Source organism: Lepisosteus platostomus, chromosome 25 (assembly GCF_059453375.1).
Source record: "Lepisosteus platostomus isolate fLepPlt1 chromosome 25, fLepPlt1.hap1, whole genome shotgun sequence".
NCBI classification, from domain to species: domain Eukaryota; kingdom Metazoa; phylum Chordata; class Actinopteri; order Semionotiformes; family Lepisosteidae; genus Lepisosteus; species Lepisosteus platostomus.
The window spans coordinates 4,573,361-4,593,031 of NC_142635.1; the positions used below are offsets into that span (position 1 = coordinate 4,573,361).

General features: G+C 42.7%; 1 protein-coding gene across 4 annotated transcripts; it reads left to right on the top strand.

The window, feature by feature from the left end:
* The first annotated feature begins 622 nt into the window (after positions 1–622).
* On the top strand, positions 623–15,966 carry LOC148640825 (CD209 antigen-like protein C). 4 transcript variants are annotated; one of them, XM_088619037.1, is made up of 7 exons: positions 4,242–4,381; positions 4,724–4,830; positions 10,972–11,109; positions 12,282–12,431; positions 12,676–12,827; positions 13,271–13,377; positions 14,439–15,966. In XM_088619037.1, exons 2-7 carry the CDS (start codon positions 4,809–4,811, stop codon positions 14,632–14,634), a joined length of 765 nt encoding a protein of 254 aa, XP_088475163.1. In that variant the 5' UTR covers positions 4,242–4,381; positions 4,724–4,808; the 3' UTR covers positions 14,635–15,966. The 4 variants fall into 4 exon arrangements, with proteins under 4 accessions (XP_088475161.1, XP_088475163.1, XP_088475162.1 ...); XM_088619035.1 differs by lacking the exons at positions 10,972–11,109; positions 12,282–12,431; positions 12,676–12,827; positions 13,271–13,377; positions 14,439–15,966 and adding exons at positions 623–885; positions 1,912–2,013; positions 2,878–3,153; positions 6,184–6,763 and having other exon boundaries at positions 4,230–4,381; XM_088619036.1 differs by lacking the exons at positions 4,242–4,381; positions 4,724–4,830 and adding an exon at positions 9,105–9,383.
* Positions 15,967–19,671: the final 3,705 nt, after the last annotated feature.

The window sequence follows — 19,671 nt, forward strand, 5'->3', positions numbered from 1 at the left end:
AAAGCCCTGTTCATAAGCAGGAATAAGGCACAATGGCAAACCCAAAGCAAGCAGGGTCAAAGTCCAAGAGTAACAAAGCTAAGACACCAGGAGTAGAAGACAGAACCCTACGCCTGTATGCTGGCATGTTGTAAAATTAAACTCAGGCTATCTTGTACCACATGAGCTGGGTATGGTGGTTACCTTTGTGCAGGTGTAATAGATCTACCACATTGTGCAGTCAGAGTAACTGTCTGTTTGACAGGTCTAGGAGTAGCTCTGCTGGAGCTGTGCAAGCTCTTTCATGTCACCAGCAGAAGTAGTTTTGACACCACCTCACAATTAATCTACACCTTTGCATCTGCAGTTATGTTTTTAGGCACAGGTGCACAACTGAAGAAGACTAACTGAAGCTGAAACATTTTCTTATTCTTACTTAACCGGTTCTTGGTGTTCTTCTAAACAAATGTAGTCATACCGAATACACACTTGTGATGGGGGGGGAAAAACAACTTCTAGCATATTGCCTCACAGGAATTAATGACGCACAGATATACACACCAAGTCCGATGGGCGTTAACACTGCTGCACATCTGCACGTGCCTGAAAAAGACATCCAGCTAGGTTTGCACATATCCTAACTTCCTGCGATGCAAGATTTCTGGCTCAAAAGAATACATTTTCCTGATACTCTTTAGAAGTGAGACACCATTGCTCCAGTGAGAGCATGCCGTACAGTATATGGAGCTGGATATAGAGTTCAGGTGAAGATGGACAGGGTGCCTACAGAAAGACGACAGTCTATAGGTTCTGAAAGGATATACTCTGGACTGGTCAACCCGGATGAAGATGTGTATGGTACTCTGGACAAGACCCCTCATAACCATCCAAGTGCACCACCAACACGTAAGTACTTGACGGACAGAAACTATATATGCCTGAACTAAGACTTAAGTTAATGATGCACGATCAATGGTGGGAGAATCCTGTAAAAGGCAGGTTTATTGAGTCAGGGGATCACAGCTCTGGAGAAGCCTGCCCAGACCTGGGGAATGAGGGGTTCTCAAGCAGATGAAGGTTGTCCTAAAAAAACCCATATAGAATGGACTGAGTGAACCCACTGATTGGGATTTTGCATTCCAAAAAGAGCTTACAAGGTCACCTCAATTTTAATCTCTGTGACATGATTCATGTGTTTTAACAAGCTAAAGGATCAGAAAGTCTCGTTTCGGGAGATCCTGGGAAGATTTTGATTTGAAACCCTCCCCAGTGTTACTAAAGTCAAAGACAAATATATTCTGAAGTGGAAAAAATATTCAAGCTTTCTATGATGACCTTTCAATCAATTAACACAAACTGCCTAAAACATTACTTAAAATCGATGCATAATGTGACATTGTAAGAAAATCTCATTCTAAGGACTCTGAGCCATTCTGGTGCCTTCCAAGTCGAGAGCCGGTAAAGATTCTCACTCGGTCTGCAGGAATGTGGTTGTATTCAACCCTGAGGCTGATGGATGTGAGTTGGTTAATGTAATGTCATCTTGCTTGTGTGACCGTTGCGGTTCTGCGCAGGCTCGTGCCCTCCACGGCTCCACCCCGCCGGTTCGTCCCGCAACACCCGGGGCGCGGAGCTGGGTCTCGGGTGTAACGCAACAGAGAACCAGCCGAGTGAGCTGAAGGAGACCTCCTTCAGCCCTGGCAGCTGAGATCCCTGCTACGCTGTAGGGAGGGCGATGACGTCACCGTGCCCAAACTAGCTCTGCTACACTTGCGGAGAGGAGATGAACATAGAGGCACAGGATACAGACTGGAACAATATATCAAGGGAGCCATTGAAATGAGGGAGAGAGAGCGTGTACAGTCTTCAATGATTTAGTCCTCCCAGTTTTGATTATGTTGACTGTTGTTCCACTAATGTCTCTGTCCACAGAGGAGACTAAGCCCAGCCCTTCTCCCTACAGACTGGCTACAGTGTGTCTGGGGCTTCTGTGGGCTGTCACACTGCCTGCCATCATAGCTCTGTGTGTCTACTGTGAGTATCATACTACACGCACAGTTTGTGTTGTCAAATGTGTGTGTCAGCATGTGTTTCAATGTCTTTTTACAGCATTAAGCTCCTCACGCCTTCTCCTGGAGAGCAATTTTGCAACAAGTTCCTCAGTAAATCAAGACAGCAAGGTCTGGGGAAGTGTTTTAAATTAGGGTAATTCAGGCTTAGTTTGACTGCTTTAATTTCCCTGGCATTGATTATTTGACGAAACCTAAAACGGCTAGACTATTCTGTGTATATAGGATACAGTTATACTGTAAACATATAGCTTATACAGTATATAGGACACAAATCTCTGGTAGCAGGCTTAGGAGTCCCTGTTTTAGCAATAGCACTAATGGGTATGCATACAGTTGCTGACACAGCTACCTACTTGAAATACATACAGTATGTTTGATATGCATATATGAGTGTGTGAAAAAAAAAGTTAACAGGTGTTGGAGTTTGAGAGTAAATGTTTCTTTGTAGACACAGACAGAAAAGCTAAAACAGATAGATTTAAACCACTGGGATGCCACCCTTTGCCTGTTGCAATGAAGCAGTGAATTTACACCAGGTATTATAAGGGATTACAGCCTGAAGCCACAGAAAGTGGATGAGACAAGGTTTCAGGTTTACTCACTTGCTTTCTCAGGGACCTGCCCTGCTCAGTGGAGGTCTGGTCAGGTGATTGACCATGTAATGGTTAAAACTCTTTAGTATGGGGGAACAACTTATTTCACTGGTTGCTCAGGGATGGTGGTGTATGTAGAATGGTCACTTTGTCCAAAAGCTATAAAGCAACCCAGTTCTCTGCATCAGCGCCCTTGTCCACTTCACTGAAGTTCCCATGTCTTGTTCCCACAGACAGCAGAGGCTCCCAGAGTGGCAAAGAGGAACATATCATCCAGAGCGCAAACAACCCCCAGTTGATGAATGAACTACTTGAGGTCCGAGTAAACTACAGCACCCTAAGTGCTAAAAATTACAGGTTACAGAGGGACTACAGAAATCTTAAGGCTGAGAATACCATACTCCAGAAAGAGAAAAGAAGCCTACAGAATGAGAAAGATGGATATCAGAAAGAGAAAGCAGAGCTACAACGAGAGATCACTGGCCTCCAATCACAGATCACTGAAATGAGTGAGTATTTCCTGATGGATAGATATTTTGGGGGCTACAGCCCCACCGTTCATGGTGTGAGTCTTCTGAACTCCTGAGTTCTTGAGTTTGATCGTGATTTTAAGGAAACAAACCGGTCTGGGCAAGATTTGAGCTGTGCAATGGCCAGAAAGAGACCTGAAGCGATTCAGTTTCATCTACGTTATTTTGACAGGGCCTCTCCTACGTGGCTCAACCAGTAAAAGAGCTTGCCTGGGTAGTGGGTTTGAGCCTAGGTCATGGATCTAGCTGACGGATTGGGATTTCCCAAGCAATGGTAGGATGGGTTTATTGGACCGGGGCTCTCAAAAATCCAATCAAACTTTGATCTCTGTGATGAGTGAACAACCTCTCCTCCAATCAGCACTGATCCTGTGGTACCGGGCTGTAGTTGCCATCATGTGTTAAAAGACTTGAAGCTGGGTGAGCGGCAGGGTCTGCCCACACGTCCTCAATCCCCCCTGTGTCCGATCTTGCAGCTCACAGCTGTGAGATGTGAAAAGCCAAGTGAGTTTTCCAGAGTTTAACAAACATGATTGGTGAATCTAAGGTGATCTCCCTGGTTAATAGCTCAGCAGTTTTGCAACAGCCAGAGTTACAGTGTCTCCTCACTGCTTCCATCCTCTGAACATCACTTCACTCAATGCACGGTAATTTAAGTTAATTGGTTAAACAAACGCCTGGTCAGAAATCAAGACAGTTCTGCTAATGGGCTTGGATACACCACACCTTGCTTTGTTTCCTTTTTTTAGCTGAGGTTGCAACATGAAGGGCTGAGGACATTCAGGTTTTCCCCATCGTGGTTCCCTATATTACAGAATTTCTGTGGCTGTGGCATTTTCAACATAATTCTTCTCCACAGCCTGCACGAGGCTACGCACACACATCTTAGCAACACATTTACTCCCTCTCCTCAGTTAGTAGTTGTTGTTTTTTATGAGGACAGCTACAGTAATTCCAGTCCGTCGGCTGCCACACTTAACTGCGTAGATCAGGGCTGTGCAGAGAGCTGAACTGTATTGATACAAGCTACTGTTGTCCATGTTTTTATTGCACAGGGAGAATCTGTACACCTTGCCAGCAGGGCTGGGAGCTCTTCAACTTTAAGTGTTATTTATTTTCTACATACAAGTTGTCCTGGAATGAGAGTCGCAATCTCTGCAGATTAACGGAAAGTGACCTGGTGATTGTAGAGAGCAGGAAGGAACAGGTAAGAATCTGTGCCTCTTAACTGGAGAGAGAGGTAAGAGACTAAGTCAGGACATGGAGACAGGATAAGACTGAGACAAGCAAGATGGAAAGAAAGACGGAAGAGATTGTGATTGGAGCTGTAACAATATCTGCTCATCACCAAACATCAACATCGTCATTGTATGTCATAGTAACTTGTCCAAATTGTTTACTCAACATTGCTACATTACTACAACCAGTCATTGCAACAACACCAATAATTTGTCAAGCTGATATTCTTTATAGTATTTCATCATTTGAGAAACAAGTATACATTTTATGTTTATAGTCAGAATACAGATGTGGATTGTTTTGTGTTCAGGAATTTCTAATCAGCCATCTTAAAAAAGACAATTACTGGATTGGCCTGACTGATACAGCTGAAGAGGGGACCTTCCTGTGGGTTGATGGCAGTAGAGACACTAGAGGGTAAGAGCTGTGGAAGACTACACTACTGAACTGCACCTCGGTTGATTGGGATTCATACAGTATAACACACTGACCGCACTGTAACAGAGTGAAAGAGGAGCCCAGTCATCTACCCTAGAAATGAAGAAAACCACAGATTACAGAGGGAGTGAAATACAGTTCCAGTGTGAGAGAGGAGTCCAGCACTAACCTAAACCCTCACTAAACATATTGTATATGCACCCAAGCTGACCACACAATTACAGCAAGTAAAATACAGTCAAAGAGGGAGAGAAGACTGACCTATACTCAGACTGAATGTACTGTATATACAGTACACTCACACTTACCACAATTACAGAGAGAGAATTAACAGAGTAGTAACAGAGACAGGTGGCAGACTTTTGCTCTGATTGAATGGCCTGTATACTGTACCTGCATATATTGACAGAGAAGGATTGTCAGGCAAGTGTAGCTTTCCCAAGATGTTCAGCACATAATCCCTTACCTGTTTTTAATTCATGCAAAAGAGTGACTGGACAGTACTCTTACACCTACACAGTCTAACTGCACAATTATAGAGCAGAGAAATAAATTGTTCAAGCTGTGTCCCCAGATACCAGAATTACATTGACAGATTATGAATATTGTATAAAGGACTATGGTAATAATGTGAACTATATAAATGTATTATACTTAGATCCTTAAACTAATATCGTTATTAATTTGTTGAGCACAATTATTCCTGGAAAAGGTTAAAACATTATAGCTTTTTATAAAGTATATACACTAATATAGTCAGAAGGAGCATGTCAAAACTGTTTATGAAGAAAGTGGGATACTGTTGAAACTACCACTACCAGCCATATACAGTTTGTACAATGTATTTTACAACTACATTAATATCGTTTCTGATGTTCAGAGATGTTATGTTCCGTTTATTTTTATGCTCAGCTTGCAAAATTTCCCTTTAGTTGTAAAATTCCATATTAAGTGGATTTAAACATGCACAGTACAGAGACTAAATGTAGCCATCATTTTTACTAACAACTAATGCACCACAAGTGCCACCTGTCGATCATCTTTGCCAGCGAATCACGTACTATGGCCATCTGCACATGGAAACCGCATATTTTGAATGGCTACATCTGTACATTGCAGGAGGAGGAGCAGAAGACACATTTTTAGTAAGCAAAATGTACAAGTAAACAGGGATATCTAATAGTTAAAGACACATATTGTGCATGGCGAGTTTGTAAGGTGAGATATATCATCAGCAAGTGTCTTACAATGAATGCAATACGAAGAATTCAGTTGTGTCTCCGTAACAATTCTGTATTGTATTGATGTTGAAGCCATACTCCTCTGTTTTAGATTCTGGGACAGTGGACAGCCAAACGATCCCAATGGGAATCATGATTGTGTGGCCATCTATCCCAGATCCAGTTCTCTGAATGCCTGGAACGATATACCCTGTAGTGCATCCCGCAGTTGGATCTGTGAGGTTGATGCTGTCAGATTCACTCCTTAGACACTCCCTATCATTCTCTGCACTTACATGCTAATTCTGTGTTTGGCGTGTTTGTTTTGTTTCACTGTGATTTCATGTAATTGGATTACAAACATGTACAAGCTTTTTTTATAACAGGCTACACTTTGCAAAGAAGTTGCAGCTTCAAATAATGTGCCTTGCAAATGTATTCAACCAATTCCTTCATTTTGTGAAATTGCAAAATTATGTTGTGTACTGTATATACATTATTACACACTGATCATTTTAATCTTGAAACTCTTGAATGCTCAAACTGAAAACTTTCTGGGTGAAGTTGTTAAATGCCAGCAAAGGTATTCACCCCTTTTGCTGTGAAAAACGTCCATTAGCTTAGGTGTTCAAAATAACTGTTTAAAATGTTTTAAAATGAAGACATAGAAATAAAGAATTCAATTTAATACATTTACTGCATTCATAGTGCCAAGTCATTTAACGGTATTGAAAGAAATGTTTTCAACAATTACAAAAGTTTAACATAGAGGTCCATTCAACACATGCTAAATGTGTTCAACTTTACTTGATTATATTGTCTTACACCTAAGTTACAGCTACACATTTTTCATGGCAAACGTATATCACAAATCATTTCTGTTTTGTATTCATAATTCTCAAGAGAAACCTATGAACCTCTCCTAGCTTGCAGTTACACATTCTACATGTATTGTTTGTCTGCATCATCTGCTACTGTAGGTGTTTGCCCAGACTACTTATTTTTGAAGTTATGTTGTTCAAGCCCATACCCTGGCTTCTTTCCAGAAAGATCGTTGGGTTATTTAGTTACTAGAGATGAAACAAATTGCATGAGCTGAATGGCATGATTTTGTATTCTTACCTTCATATGTAAAGTAGTCGGTAAAAAGTTCTATATGGTGTGGCCGAGTCTGCCATCTAGTGGGGAAGAAAGGAAACATATTCACTGGGAGTCCCTCATGGTCAAAGGTGATTGTCTTCCATGATAAGACCAATAAGTGATGAGTGCTCTCTGAATCTCTGAGGTTCGGCAGGTATTTGTCTAAGGACATAATCAGATCACATATTGCACTATCCGGTCACAGTGAGCTCTCCTCAATGTTTCATTTCCTTGAGAGCTAGATCACCCTGCAACTCTCAGCTGACAGCCTACTGGAGCTCAGCAGGTGTGAGCCTGGCCAGTACCTGGATGAGAGACCTTCTGCGAAAAACTAAGGTGGCTGTTGGAAGAGGTGTTAGTGGGACCAGAAAAAAGCACTCGCCCTGTGGATGGTGTGGATTTGAATGCACTATACTGTCCCTCATATGAGTCATAAAATTGAATGGTCATTAAAAATCCCAGGACGTTAATCGGAAAGAGTAAGGGTGTTAAATCCAGTGTCCTGGCCAAATTTCCCACTGGCCTTTTCCAGTCATGGTTTCCTAGTAATCCCCATCTCTGAACTGGCTTCATCACTCCGTTCTCCTCTCCACTGAGAGCTGGTGTGTGGTGTGTAGAGAGTGTACTGGCACACTTAGGCCTCTGTTGCATCATCCAGATAGGGAGTACACGTTGGTGGTGGTGGATGGGAGTCCCCATTGTCTGTTGAGTGCTTTGAGAGGTAAGTGTAAGGAATTATTAGTATTATGATTAGTATTAGTAATAATATTATTTAAAATCTGAGAACAAAGTGCTAACGTAGTGCTAAGTTCTTTCCTAATCATGCTTTGTCCATCTGGTTCAGTCAAGAGCCTTAAATCTCCCAGGTGATGATATATTTAGGGTGCTTCTCCTGGCCTCTTTCTGGGCTGATGCCTTGGCTGGCGTGGGAGAAAAGAACCTTCTAATGGTAGTTTGGAGTCTGACAATTAGACCGAGCCAACAGAGCTTTTTGTGAGATGTTAGAATGTTTAAGAATGCACACAATGGTGGCACTCCAGAAATGTTCTTTGGATCACTGTCGAGCTCTGGCCTTTGATATGTGCTTAGAGTCATGGAAACAATTCACAGGGCTGCCTGCAGGCTTCAAGACCAATTCGAAGAGACCACGATAGTGAAACACAGATGTCCAGGACACACAGCTATTGCATAACGAAAGTCTCAGGTCTACAGTTCCTTTCTTCAGTTCAAGGAAGGCGAAAGGTAATTAGAATAGTACTTTCAACTGACCTGCCACTAGAGGGCATGCAGACTTCTATTTCCTGCACATAGATTAAAAAATGGTGCAGTCATTAATTGGATAACTGGGGAAAGGCTGAAAGTCACATTTTCACACAGGTTTAATTTATACCAAGTTTGATGTATAAAGAGATCCACAGTGATAGTTGCTTATTGGGTTGTGTAGAGTAGGTCTGGTTTGGAGGATCTTCAAGAACTTTTTTTTTAAGTAGGTCTCCTTGCACAGTATTTCTGTTTTCCATCCGGTTTTCTGTGAACTCTGGCCTCATGAGCCACCTGCTGAGAGGCAGGCCTTACGCAGATTCATATTGGCGACAGTGAAAACCTAGATTGTCAGAGCCTGGAGGGAGGAAAGCTCAAGACCATGACACTGAAGTGTAGCTATTTGACTGCTCAAGCTAATTTCTAATAGCTGGGGTGTCAAGGATTATATGCAGGTTTTGGGTGCTTATTGGTGATCATGGGAGCTGATCTGATTTGTCAAAGGAAGGAATGGACGTTTTCCAATCATTTCCCAGTTCTGAATTTTGTGAAAGAAGACCATTATCAATGTGGTTTTTCACAGCCGTATCCTGACTTACAGACGCCACCAGAAAAACTCCATAGTAACACACACAAACCCACACAAATATACTCACACAGCTTACACATTTCCTAACTTCCTGTGGCTCAAGGACAACTTCCTCTTTAGCCATTGACTTCAGAGTCGCCATCAGTAAGAGCTCACTGCAGCAACAGACATAGTTCAGTCTCGGGAGATGGACAGGGCAACTGATGGAAGATCACAGTCAGTGGTTTCAGAGGGAATTTACACTGGACTGGTCAACCCAGACAGGGATGTGTACAGTACTCTAGACAGAACGCCACACAGGAACCCAGGAGAGCAGAACACGGGTAAATACCCAAAAAAACGTTATCCTACTGTATATGATTAGAACCATCTTAAGCTCAGGAAGGATACGCTCATGGTTATTGTCCATGTGATATTGTACTACGTAATAAGTTGTTAATCTTAATGTGTCTTTTTTGTGTACTTTGTGATGTTATATTTGCATGTGAATGTTTTCTTGTTTTTTAAGTAATACAAAATTCTTAGAAAAGAAAAAAAAAAGATATTCCAGGTGTTCAGGAGACAGCACTAGGAAACAACACTAAAACATACCACAAATGTAAACCTGTATTATTGTTTACCAGGCAACATTTTCATTGATTGCTTGATTTAAAGGCTCTTCAGATTCTGTTCAGAGCCAACCCATTCATTTGAGATATGATCCACACAAAAAAGCAAGAGGTTTGGTGAATACCCTTTTTTCTGTGGATTTGAACACACAGTTGTGGACTTCTCCACACGGTTGAGCAGCGTGGAAAACTGTGCTGGATGTGTCAGTTCCGCGTGGCGCAATGTTGCGACAGTGCCCTGATGCCATGTGCTAAGCCGTGCGCAGACACAGGATACACTCTGGGCTGCAATTCAACGCTGTAGCAATGTGGCACTGTGCCGAATCAAAGAGGATGCGAGGCGTTTTTTGGCTTGGCTTAACTTTGAAACGCATGTAATTTCCAAAGATGTGTGCTTCAATGCGGAGAAGTCAGTTGACGGAAGCTTTTCTTCTCCTAATGCTGTATCAGCTGCACCTATTTGCCATGTATACCATCTTTCTTCCTCTACATCAGGGGTTCCCAGCCTGGGCTTTAAAGCAATGTTTGTTTTTGGAAGGGAGCGGTACACGATGGAACCAGCATTACAAAATGATTTAGGGAACCTATCTTTAATTAAAGATTAGGGATGTACTGCATACTTTAACACTGCATTCTCTGTATCTCATTACTTTCATTAATGGTAAGTAAGGATGAAACATTGCTTACCATCAATAATAGTTTAATGCAGCGAGCAAAACATTTCTTCACATTGCGTCACTGGAAACTAAGGTTCTTACAATCTCTGTGAGTATGAATGCATTTGATTTCTTGTTCTCCTGGTAGAGCTTATAGATCGATAGATACTTTATTGATCCCGTGAGGGAAATTGCAGTGCAACAGCAGCTTAACACAGACAACACAGCCACAGTGTAACGAATGATACAATACTAATAATAGTACAATACATACAATACAATCAGTACAGTGAGGGGTGCACTAAAAGAGTTACTCACAGTCTGGACACACAAAGAACAAACTAGAACAGAACAGTATGCAGAAAAATCGCATCACACATATGAATATAAATATAGATGTAAATATAGATATAGATATAAATGTATTGCACGGGTCCCTGGCATATATCTTATCTTCTATATATAATTTGTTTCATATGTTAGCTAATTTTCACAGAGAGACAGAGGAAAAAAGGGAAGAGAAAGAAAGGAAAGACAATGAAAAGAGTGGGATTATGGGCAGATACCCTTGTGCAGAGTGTGTTGAAGGGCTGTAGCCCTTCTGTGTTTTCAGACATTAAAACATATGGTCTTTTTTTTCCCACTAGTGGCCATGAAAAAGATCCCGGGCCCTGTGTCCACAGTGAGAGCAGAGCCCAGCCCAGCGCCTTGCAGACCGGCCACCGTGTGCCTGGGGCTGTTATGTGCTGTCTTACTGACCATCATCATCGTCCTGTGCGTCTACTGTGAGTATAACATACCATCAGACTGTGTGTAAGTTTGTCCACCTCTCTATGTGTCAATGATATGCATGTTTCTTTGCATCGGTATACAAAAATCCTCAACTGGTTTGGTGTGTGATTGTGTACAGTGAGGTGATAAATGGGCAGGTGACCAGGTTATAAAAAACGCTGGTGTTATGCAGATGCTATGTGCAGAACTGGCAGAATAAGTCCTAATTCCTTGTATTTAGTATCCTTTGGGATGAAAAACACCAATGACAGTGCACCAAACACAGGCGAGGACCCACTTCCACCAGTTGGTTGACCCATGGCAGTCATTCTGCAACAGTGGCCCCTTAATTGAAGACAACAGAGAAACTGCATCACCAATTGAATCAAGGGAGATCTTTATGGAGTCCAGATTGTGAAAATGCAGAGTGTTGTTTAGCCAGTACACTAGACCTAACACCCCACCAAACACTGCAATAGGATCTTTATTGATGAAGTAATCAGGTGTTCAGTTTAATGTCTCAACTGATGATGATCACACATCCTAAGGTACTGGGACACTGGTCAGGTGTTGGACCATAGTATAGGTCTCGCATCGCAGTAGTGATGAGGCCCATCCTTGCTGAAAATCTGTGAGTTCAGGGTTCGAGGCTATAATTCAGCTTCCTCCCTCCATTTTCTAAACAACTGATCTAATACAAGCTCACAGGGCAGAAGGGTCATATCCCTGCAAGCAACAGGAGCAAGGAGGGATACAACTTGAAAAGGATGCCAGTCCATCGCCGGGCAAACACAGACATGAACACACACTCGCATCCGGGTCCATTTTCCCAGAAAGCAATTAATCATGGCTTTGGATTGTGGGAGGAAACTGGAGCACCCGGAATAAATGTACACAAACTTGGGGAGAAAATACAGACTCCTCCCTGACAGCACCCCAGGAATCGGACCCCAGGCCCCAAAGTTGCATGGCAGCAATGCTAACCACTGCGCCACCATGATGCCTGCTGTTACGGCGCTGTTGAATCACGCATGGTGTTATCCTTTGCCACACATGGTAGAATTATGTGAGTTATCGGAATCGCACCCCATGCCTGGCAAAGAACATGTGATATATGACACGGCCTGGGTGTTTGTGTGTGTGCGCAAGTGTCTCTCGGTAAAGCAAAGAATCCTCCCGTCCACAGATAACACAGGCTCTCGCCGTGCCAGTGAAGCAAATCTCCACCTGTCCCTCCTGACGGATGAACTGGATCAGCTCCAAGTGAACCACAGCACCCTGACCGCTATCTACAACAAGTTACAGAGCGAGAAAGAGGCCCTGGAATCCCAAATAAGTGAGCTGGGCAGGAAACACTTCACACTTGTAGTAGTAACAACTCTGTCGCACCACAGTGACCACTGGACGACTCTCTGTTCACTCAAAGCATTATTTTCCTTGGTTTCAGCCTCCCACGGAGAAATCACAGAGTCTGATTGTGGAAAGCTGAACTGGAGACAGCAGTACAGAGAAGAGATGATAGTTTGCTGCAGAGAGCTCTACTGATGTGGCCACTGTCCTTATCTGTGTCTCCACTGTAGAGAGAGTCTGTAAACCCTGTCAACCAGGCTGGGTGCTCTTCAACTTCAAGTGTTACTACTTCTCCAAAGCTTCACAGACCTGGGCCGACAGCCGTGCTGACTGCCAAAACCGGGGAGCAGACCTAGTGATTATAGAGAGTGCGGAGGAGCAGGTAAGGTATAACATTATTGAAGAGGAGGTGGGAGAAACTGCAGGAGAATGGGGTAAAGAAGGCTTGGAGAGTAATGAGGACGGAGAGACAGAGACATTGATCATTTTCCCCCTGTATGTACTACTGTACATCAGGGATTCCCAGTCCTGGACGTCATGGAGACCCCAACATGTTGGTTGTTCCATCTCAGCGCTCAATCAAATAACCCCATTAATCAACAAATATCCAATATGGAACATTGAATGCAGTAAACCACTACTGTCTCTAGAGGGCAGCAGTATCACACTGCACACTGATTTCAGCCACTCCTCCTTTAGCCATTCAGTACAATTGCATATGTGAAACTCTACTTCTTCTTAAACAAAAACAAGTCACCAAAGGTATACATTTATTGATCTGACACAGAGAGTCTAAAGGTGTGTAATTCTGCATCTTGTGTCCAGAACTTCACGAACGTAAAGACGATGGGCGAGATTTCCTGGATTGGCCTGACCGATACAGCAGAAAAGGGGACCTTCCTGTGGGTGGATGGCAGTAGAGAGTCTGGCGGGTAAGAGTTATTGTAATAACTGGTCCAAGCTCAATGAGCAGTAGATTAATATGCACAGGGCACACACAAGGGTCTGTCTATCATTTCCTAGTCTTTAACTATAGATGGTATTAATTAGCAGAAGCTGGGATTGTGCAGTGCATCAGTGTGTGCAGGATGTTTCCTGTGTCTTGGTGTTGTGGGGGACACTTACTGTTCTATGAGAAGGCTACGGTGCTCTGTTTTGGTAAAGGTCTGCAAAAATTGGTTTCCTTGTACCCTTACCTCCTCCAGTTTGGGAAAACAGTTCCGCTTCCTCCGGAGGCTATCACCTTACAACTCACCACTGGCAGCCCACTGAAGCTCAGCAGGTGTGAGCCTGGCCAGTACTTGGATTGGATAGCTAAAGTGGCTGCTGGAATAGGTGTTATTGGGACCAGTAGGGGGCACTCACTCTGCAGTCTGTGTGGCTCCTAACGCCCTAGTCTAGTTTTGGGGACACTATTCTGTAAACCGGCACTGTCTTCTGGATGAGACGTATAATCGAGGTTGTGATTTAAGTCTCGGAGCATTTCTTGGAAAGAGTAGGAGTGTTACCCCTGGCCAAATTTTCCTCTGACCTTTACCAATCATAGCCTCCTAATAATCCCCAAATTTGAACTGGCTTCATCACTGTGTTCTCCTCCCCACTGAGAGCCTGTGTATGGTGACTTTGGCTGCTGTTGCATCATTTAGCTATGGCTACACATTGGTGGTGGTGGAAAGGAGTCCTCATGACCTGTAAAGTGTTTTGAGTTGAGAATTGTAGGGTTGTATGGCTCCTGGCGTGTAGTATAAATGTTAGAGGAGTTTTTGTTTGGAGATGCTAACAGGTTCTGTGGCTCTGTGGCTTTTTTCCATTGTGAGGAGTTCAGACTAGGTCATGTACATGCTGAAGAAATTTTGTTCTGCATGCTGAACAAACAGACTGTGTGGGCTGTGTTCTCCTCTGTACATGTGGAAGAACCGAGTAAAGAATTGTTCTGCAATGCTGACAGACCATGTGGCTGTGTTTATAGTGAGGTTACATTGGTCTGTTTCAGGTACTGGAGGAATAATAAGATGGAGAAACTGAACAGAAACGGGAACTGTGTGGCTGCCTATCCAAAAACCAATTCCTTAAACAATTGGATTGATCTGGACTGCAGCAAAACCCAACGCTGGATCTGTGAAGCCAATACCCAGAAACTCTTCTTAGATATTGGACTATGCCGGAGTCGGGGATATGCGGTCGGTTAAGTCTGAATTATTTGAATAATTACACTGCTTACCTTATTCAGGCATACCTTTTCCATGACTGCATTGCATGTTTGCCATGGTAAAACAGTTATGGAGCGCTAATGGAAGCTTAGTGCACAGAAAACAAAAGCTTCAAAGTTGAAATGGAAAAACCTCAGCTGCACATGTCAGAATTTGTTTTACATTTCTATTGTGCACCAGGATCCTGTTAAGTCTGTCTCACCAAAGAAGAACTCAGCTGAGGTAGATTGTATTGTTGTCCTAGTGCATGAAGGGAAAAATTAGAAATCCTCTCTAATTTCACCCAGAATTATCTTGAAACAGCACTTGTGCACTTTTGGAAAAGTTTACGTCTTCAATCTGTTCAATTCACAGATGATTACTCAGAGTTATTTTGCTTTGGGAAATTTGGTAACGTCTAGGGCAAAGATGCTGTAAAGATATTTAGGAAACTAGCTTTAAAAACAAATAGCTTTTCCTTACAGATTATAGTGGAATCACTCTTTAGGACAGTCAACATTTCAAGCAAACTGTAATAAGGTACTTGTAATCTTATGATTGTATGTGCTGATGTAAGCCGTATAAAAATATTTTTACATGTGACACTTCACTTAACCTTTCTGTGTCCAACAGAAATTAAGTTTTCAATGATTTTTTGAATGCATTGACTGCCTTGAAAATGAGTTTTGGATCCCTCTCGGATTGATTCTTGGATCCAGGATCCAGCATGTAGAATCCTAATATGGCCATGTCAGTCTCCTTAATTCCCGTCCAGTTCTGGTGCTGGTAATGGCCAGGGAAGACAACGATGATTTTGCTTCCATTCTGTGGAGTGAATTCTTCAGCTTGTGGAGCCACGAGCTGAATAATCCACTCCAGCTATACAGGTATTTGGAACATGCTACTCAGCCATGTTGTTGAAGCATGAAGTCCAGGTCTATTCTCAAGGACCCCAGTCATCCCAGTCACAAACTCTTTTCTCTCCTACCATTTGGTAAACAGTACCGCAGCATCTGGTCAAAGTCCAACAGATTATGGAATAGCTTCTACCTCCAGGCAATAAGACTGCTAAATAGCCAAGCTGCAGCACCTTCAGCAGATCATCCATAATGGCAACATGGACATTGTTTTCATTGTATTCGGCACACTGCAGTACTTGTGTCCAGGGTGTATGCAAGACATTATGTCCATCGCAGCTCTATTTATATTGAGTTTTGTCTGAGTTTATTTTTTTCAATTTCTATTACATTATTATCTATCATTGCCAGCAACTACTGCTGCATGCTGTATTGTTTTGCATTTGATAAATAAACTTTGATTGATTGAAGCCAATACCCTGTTTTATTCAAAGACTGGTCTGGATGAGATCTTTGGATCAATTAACTGCCAAACAAGTTGGATGGGCCATATGGTCATCTATAGTTTTGTAACCTTCCTAGTTAGCTCAGATACAAGGTTTGAAGCTGCTTAACCATTCACATCATATAAAATACACTTTTGTCAAGAGTTACTGGAGTATAGTTTAATATTTCATGGTAAAGATCAATCCACAGGCCCATTGTGTGCACTTACTTTGCTGCAATATACATGCTTGGACTTGCATAAGGGCTGCTTGACAGAACTTGAACAGTTTGTTTGGCTCATCATCTTGAAATTATGATGTTCATGACATGACATTAAACGAGTTTAACAATTGTTGCTTTTTAGTTTGAAATGTATAGACGATCACTTACTGGGGTGACAAGGAGAATATGTTAATGACTTGCTGCAAAGTGAAGCACCAGGAAACTTGTGATGAGTAAGTTTTATGTTAAGTGAACCTATTCTCAGGTCCAAGGGATTCATACAGGTTAAAATGTATAGATTGTCCATCAGTGGACAGCAAGGCTGATAAAAACAGGTGGTCAGTGTTATGAGATAATGGTGAATGTATAGGGCTAAGGAGACTCTGGACAAGAAGGCTGTGGAGATTAGATGGTTAATGGAATGAAATGATCAATGTGTTTGGAAAAATTCAATTTCCTTTCCTTTTTCTAATGGAGTCATCTTTTTCAATACCCTTCGGAACAAATTAGGAGTTACGGTGAAAGGGGAGGAAAAGCGGAATTAATTTGTGAGTGCAGGACTTTTCCCTTGGGGTCGATGTTCCAAGAGATCAGGTAAGGACCCATTAATGATCTGCATTGTCATTCATGTCGCTCATATTTCTACAGTATATCTATCATCCTTTCCATTACACCTTCTCTGACTACAGCTAGCTGCAAGAAAAAGTGTGAGAACCCTTTGGAATTACCTGGATTTCTGCATTAATTACTCATAAAAACGTGATCTGATCTTCAACTAAGTCACAATAATAGACAAACACAATCTGCTTTAACTAATGTCATGAAACAATTGTACTTCTTCTTGTCAAAACTGAACACATCGTTTAAACATTCACAGCCCAGGCTGGAAAAAGTATGTGACCCCTTGTATTTAGTGACTGGTAGAACCAACTTCTATTAAGCTTCAGATGATGGACCGCTACCCTGAAATTCTCCTGTACAATTTCTTGATACAATTTTGAATTCACTGCCCCCCCCCCCCGTGATAGCAAGCTGTCCACGCCCTGAGGCAGCAAAGCAGCCCCAAACCATGACACTCCCTCCACCATGCTTCACGGTTGGGATGAGGTTTTGGTGTTGGTGTGCAGTGCTTTTGTTCCTCCAAACGTAGTGCGCATTTCTGCCAAGGAGTTCAACTTTTGTCTCATCCACAGAACATTGTCCCAGAAGCGCTGTGGAACATCCAGGTGGTCTTCTGCAAACTTGAGACATTCAGCAATGTTTTTTTTTGGAGAGCAGTGGTTTGCTCCACGGTGCCATTCCATTAACACGATTCTCGTTCAGTGTTTTTCTCATAGTGGACGCATGAACAGAGACTGCAAGTTCAAGAGATTTCCGCAGGTCCTTTGCCGTTACCCTCGGGTTCTTTTTCACCTCCTTCAGCATTGCACGCTGCGCTCTTGCCATGATCTTTGCAGGACGCCCACTCCTAGGGAGAGAAGCAACAGTACTGAATTTCCTCCATTTGTAGGCAATTTGTCTTACTGTGGATTGATGAACACCGAGGCCTTTAGGAATGCTTTTGTAGCCTTTTCCAGCTTTATGCATCTCTACAATTCTTGTTCTAAGGTCTAAGACTGTGTCAGTAACCAGCCTTTGCCAGCCTTTTTAATAAGCCGGGGCTCCTCCAACCCACACCTCCAATCCTATCTTTTGGAGAAGTCATTAGCCTAGAGGTTCACATACTGTACTTCTTCCTACCTAGACTGTGAATGTTTAAACGGAATGTTCAGTACTGACAAGAAAAAATACAATTGTTTGTATGTTATTTGTTTAAGCAGATTGTGTTTGTCTATTATTGTGACTTAGGTGAAGATCAGACCACATTTTTATGAGGGTTCACATTCCAAAGGGTTCACAAACTTTTACTTGCCCCTTATCTTCTTCACACTTTCCTGCTCTGACCTTCACATCAAACATCTCCTAGCCTGCATCTGGTTGTACATCAATGCTGGAACCCTTGCACTGCATTGCAAAACCTTTTGCACATCTGCAAAGGTGATAATGTTGCCTTACAAAGCTAACATCTGATGCTTGGAAGGGGAATACACAGTCCCAGTTGCAGGCCTGCCATTGGGGGAGGAGTATGATTAAGATCTCCAGTTTGACGCCTCTTCAGGACAGGAAACGCTGTTACATTCTTCATGTTAATAGCGGAGACGTGCGGTTCCTGCAAACGCACCACAGGCTCAGACAGAATGAACCAATGCACAGTAGAAAGGACTCATTTCCAGGCATATGTTGAAAACCACAATAAATATTTTCTCTGCTTGTCACTATTGGTATATTTTACATGCAGAATATCAGAGGCATTTTACAACAAAACATTGATGAGAGCCTTGAGTCCTCAATGACCTGAAGGTCTCGAACCTACAAGAATTCAAGAATCAAACTCGTTGCTCGGTCGCTTAAATTAATTTAGCTCAAGTACAGTATGTGATTAAGAAGGTGGTTTTACCAGTGAACAACACTGGAATAGATTAGAAGGTTCAATATGCAAGGGCCCCCAATGTAGACATATACTGGAGCTCAGTTGTACCTACCCCAGTTTTTGCTGGTTTGTGTTCTGCGTGATCTGTTCAACTTTCTTGGCAATTGATGGCAGTAATTGCTCCGAATGCCTGTTTGTGTAACGAACAGTTCTTTCCGGACCCTATGCGGACGACACAATCCGTAGAAGTGGGAAACGCTAGGAAAAGGTCATGCAGGGATACGGGGCTGAAAACAGGGGGGCGTGTCCAAAGTGCGCTGGTGCACGGGGAAGGTGTGGCCGAGGCAAACAATCCAGAAGAAATCCATAGAGGGAATCCAAAAACACAAGAATAAGTCCATAGCCAGGTGATCCATCCAAACTAGGAATTAAAACCATGAACCGGGTCGGAACCGGCGGACAGGGAACGGGAACAGAGATTAAAACCTTAACGGGACCAGGCGCTTCCAGGTCCCGGACTCACACGGTGCGGAAACCAGATGCAGAGCCAGGATGAACGTCAGCGCCTGGCTTTTAAGGTGGGCTGGGAAAAGGGGTCAGGTGCACAGAATTAAATCTAAAGTGAAAGAGCTGGAGCACCCTTAAGGAGGGGGGACTATAATCGTGACAGTGTGAAGATCTCAATGCCCATCTCTTCGCTCAGTCCTGAGGTTTGAGAATACTCAAAGTTATGGGATGATAATAGTGTGGCTAGTTGAGCCGTGTGGCTCATGGGTCTGGAGAAGTGTTGCCCAGTTCTGGTCCTGGTGCTGGTTTTTCATTCCATCCTTTAGTAGATAATTGAAGCCATAATTGATCGAAGAAGTCAGTTTATTGGAATGTTTGCATTTTGTTTCTAGTCGCAAGTTTGCAATTTTCTTTCACTTACAAAATGTAATGGTTAAAGCTCCAACATGTTTATGAGCTGGGAAAAAAAGAACAGTTTAAATCATTCTTATTGTT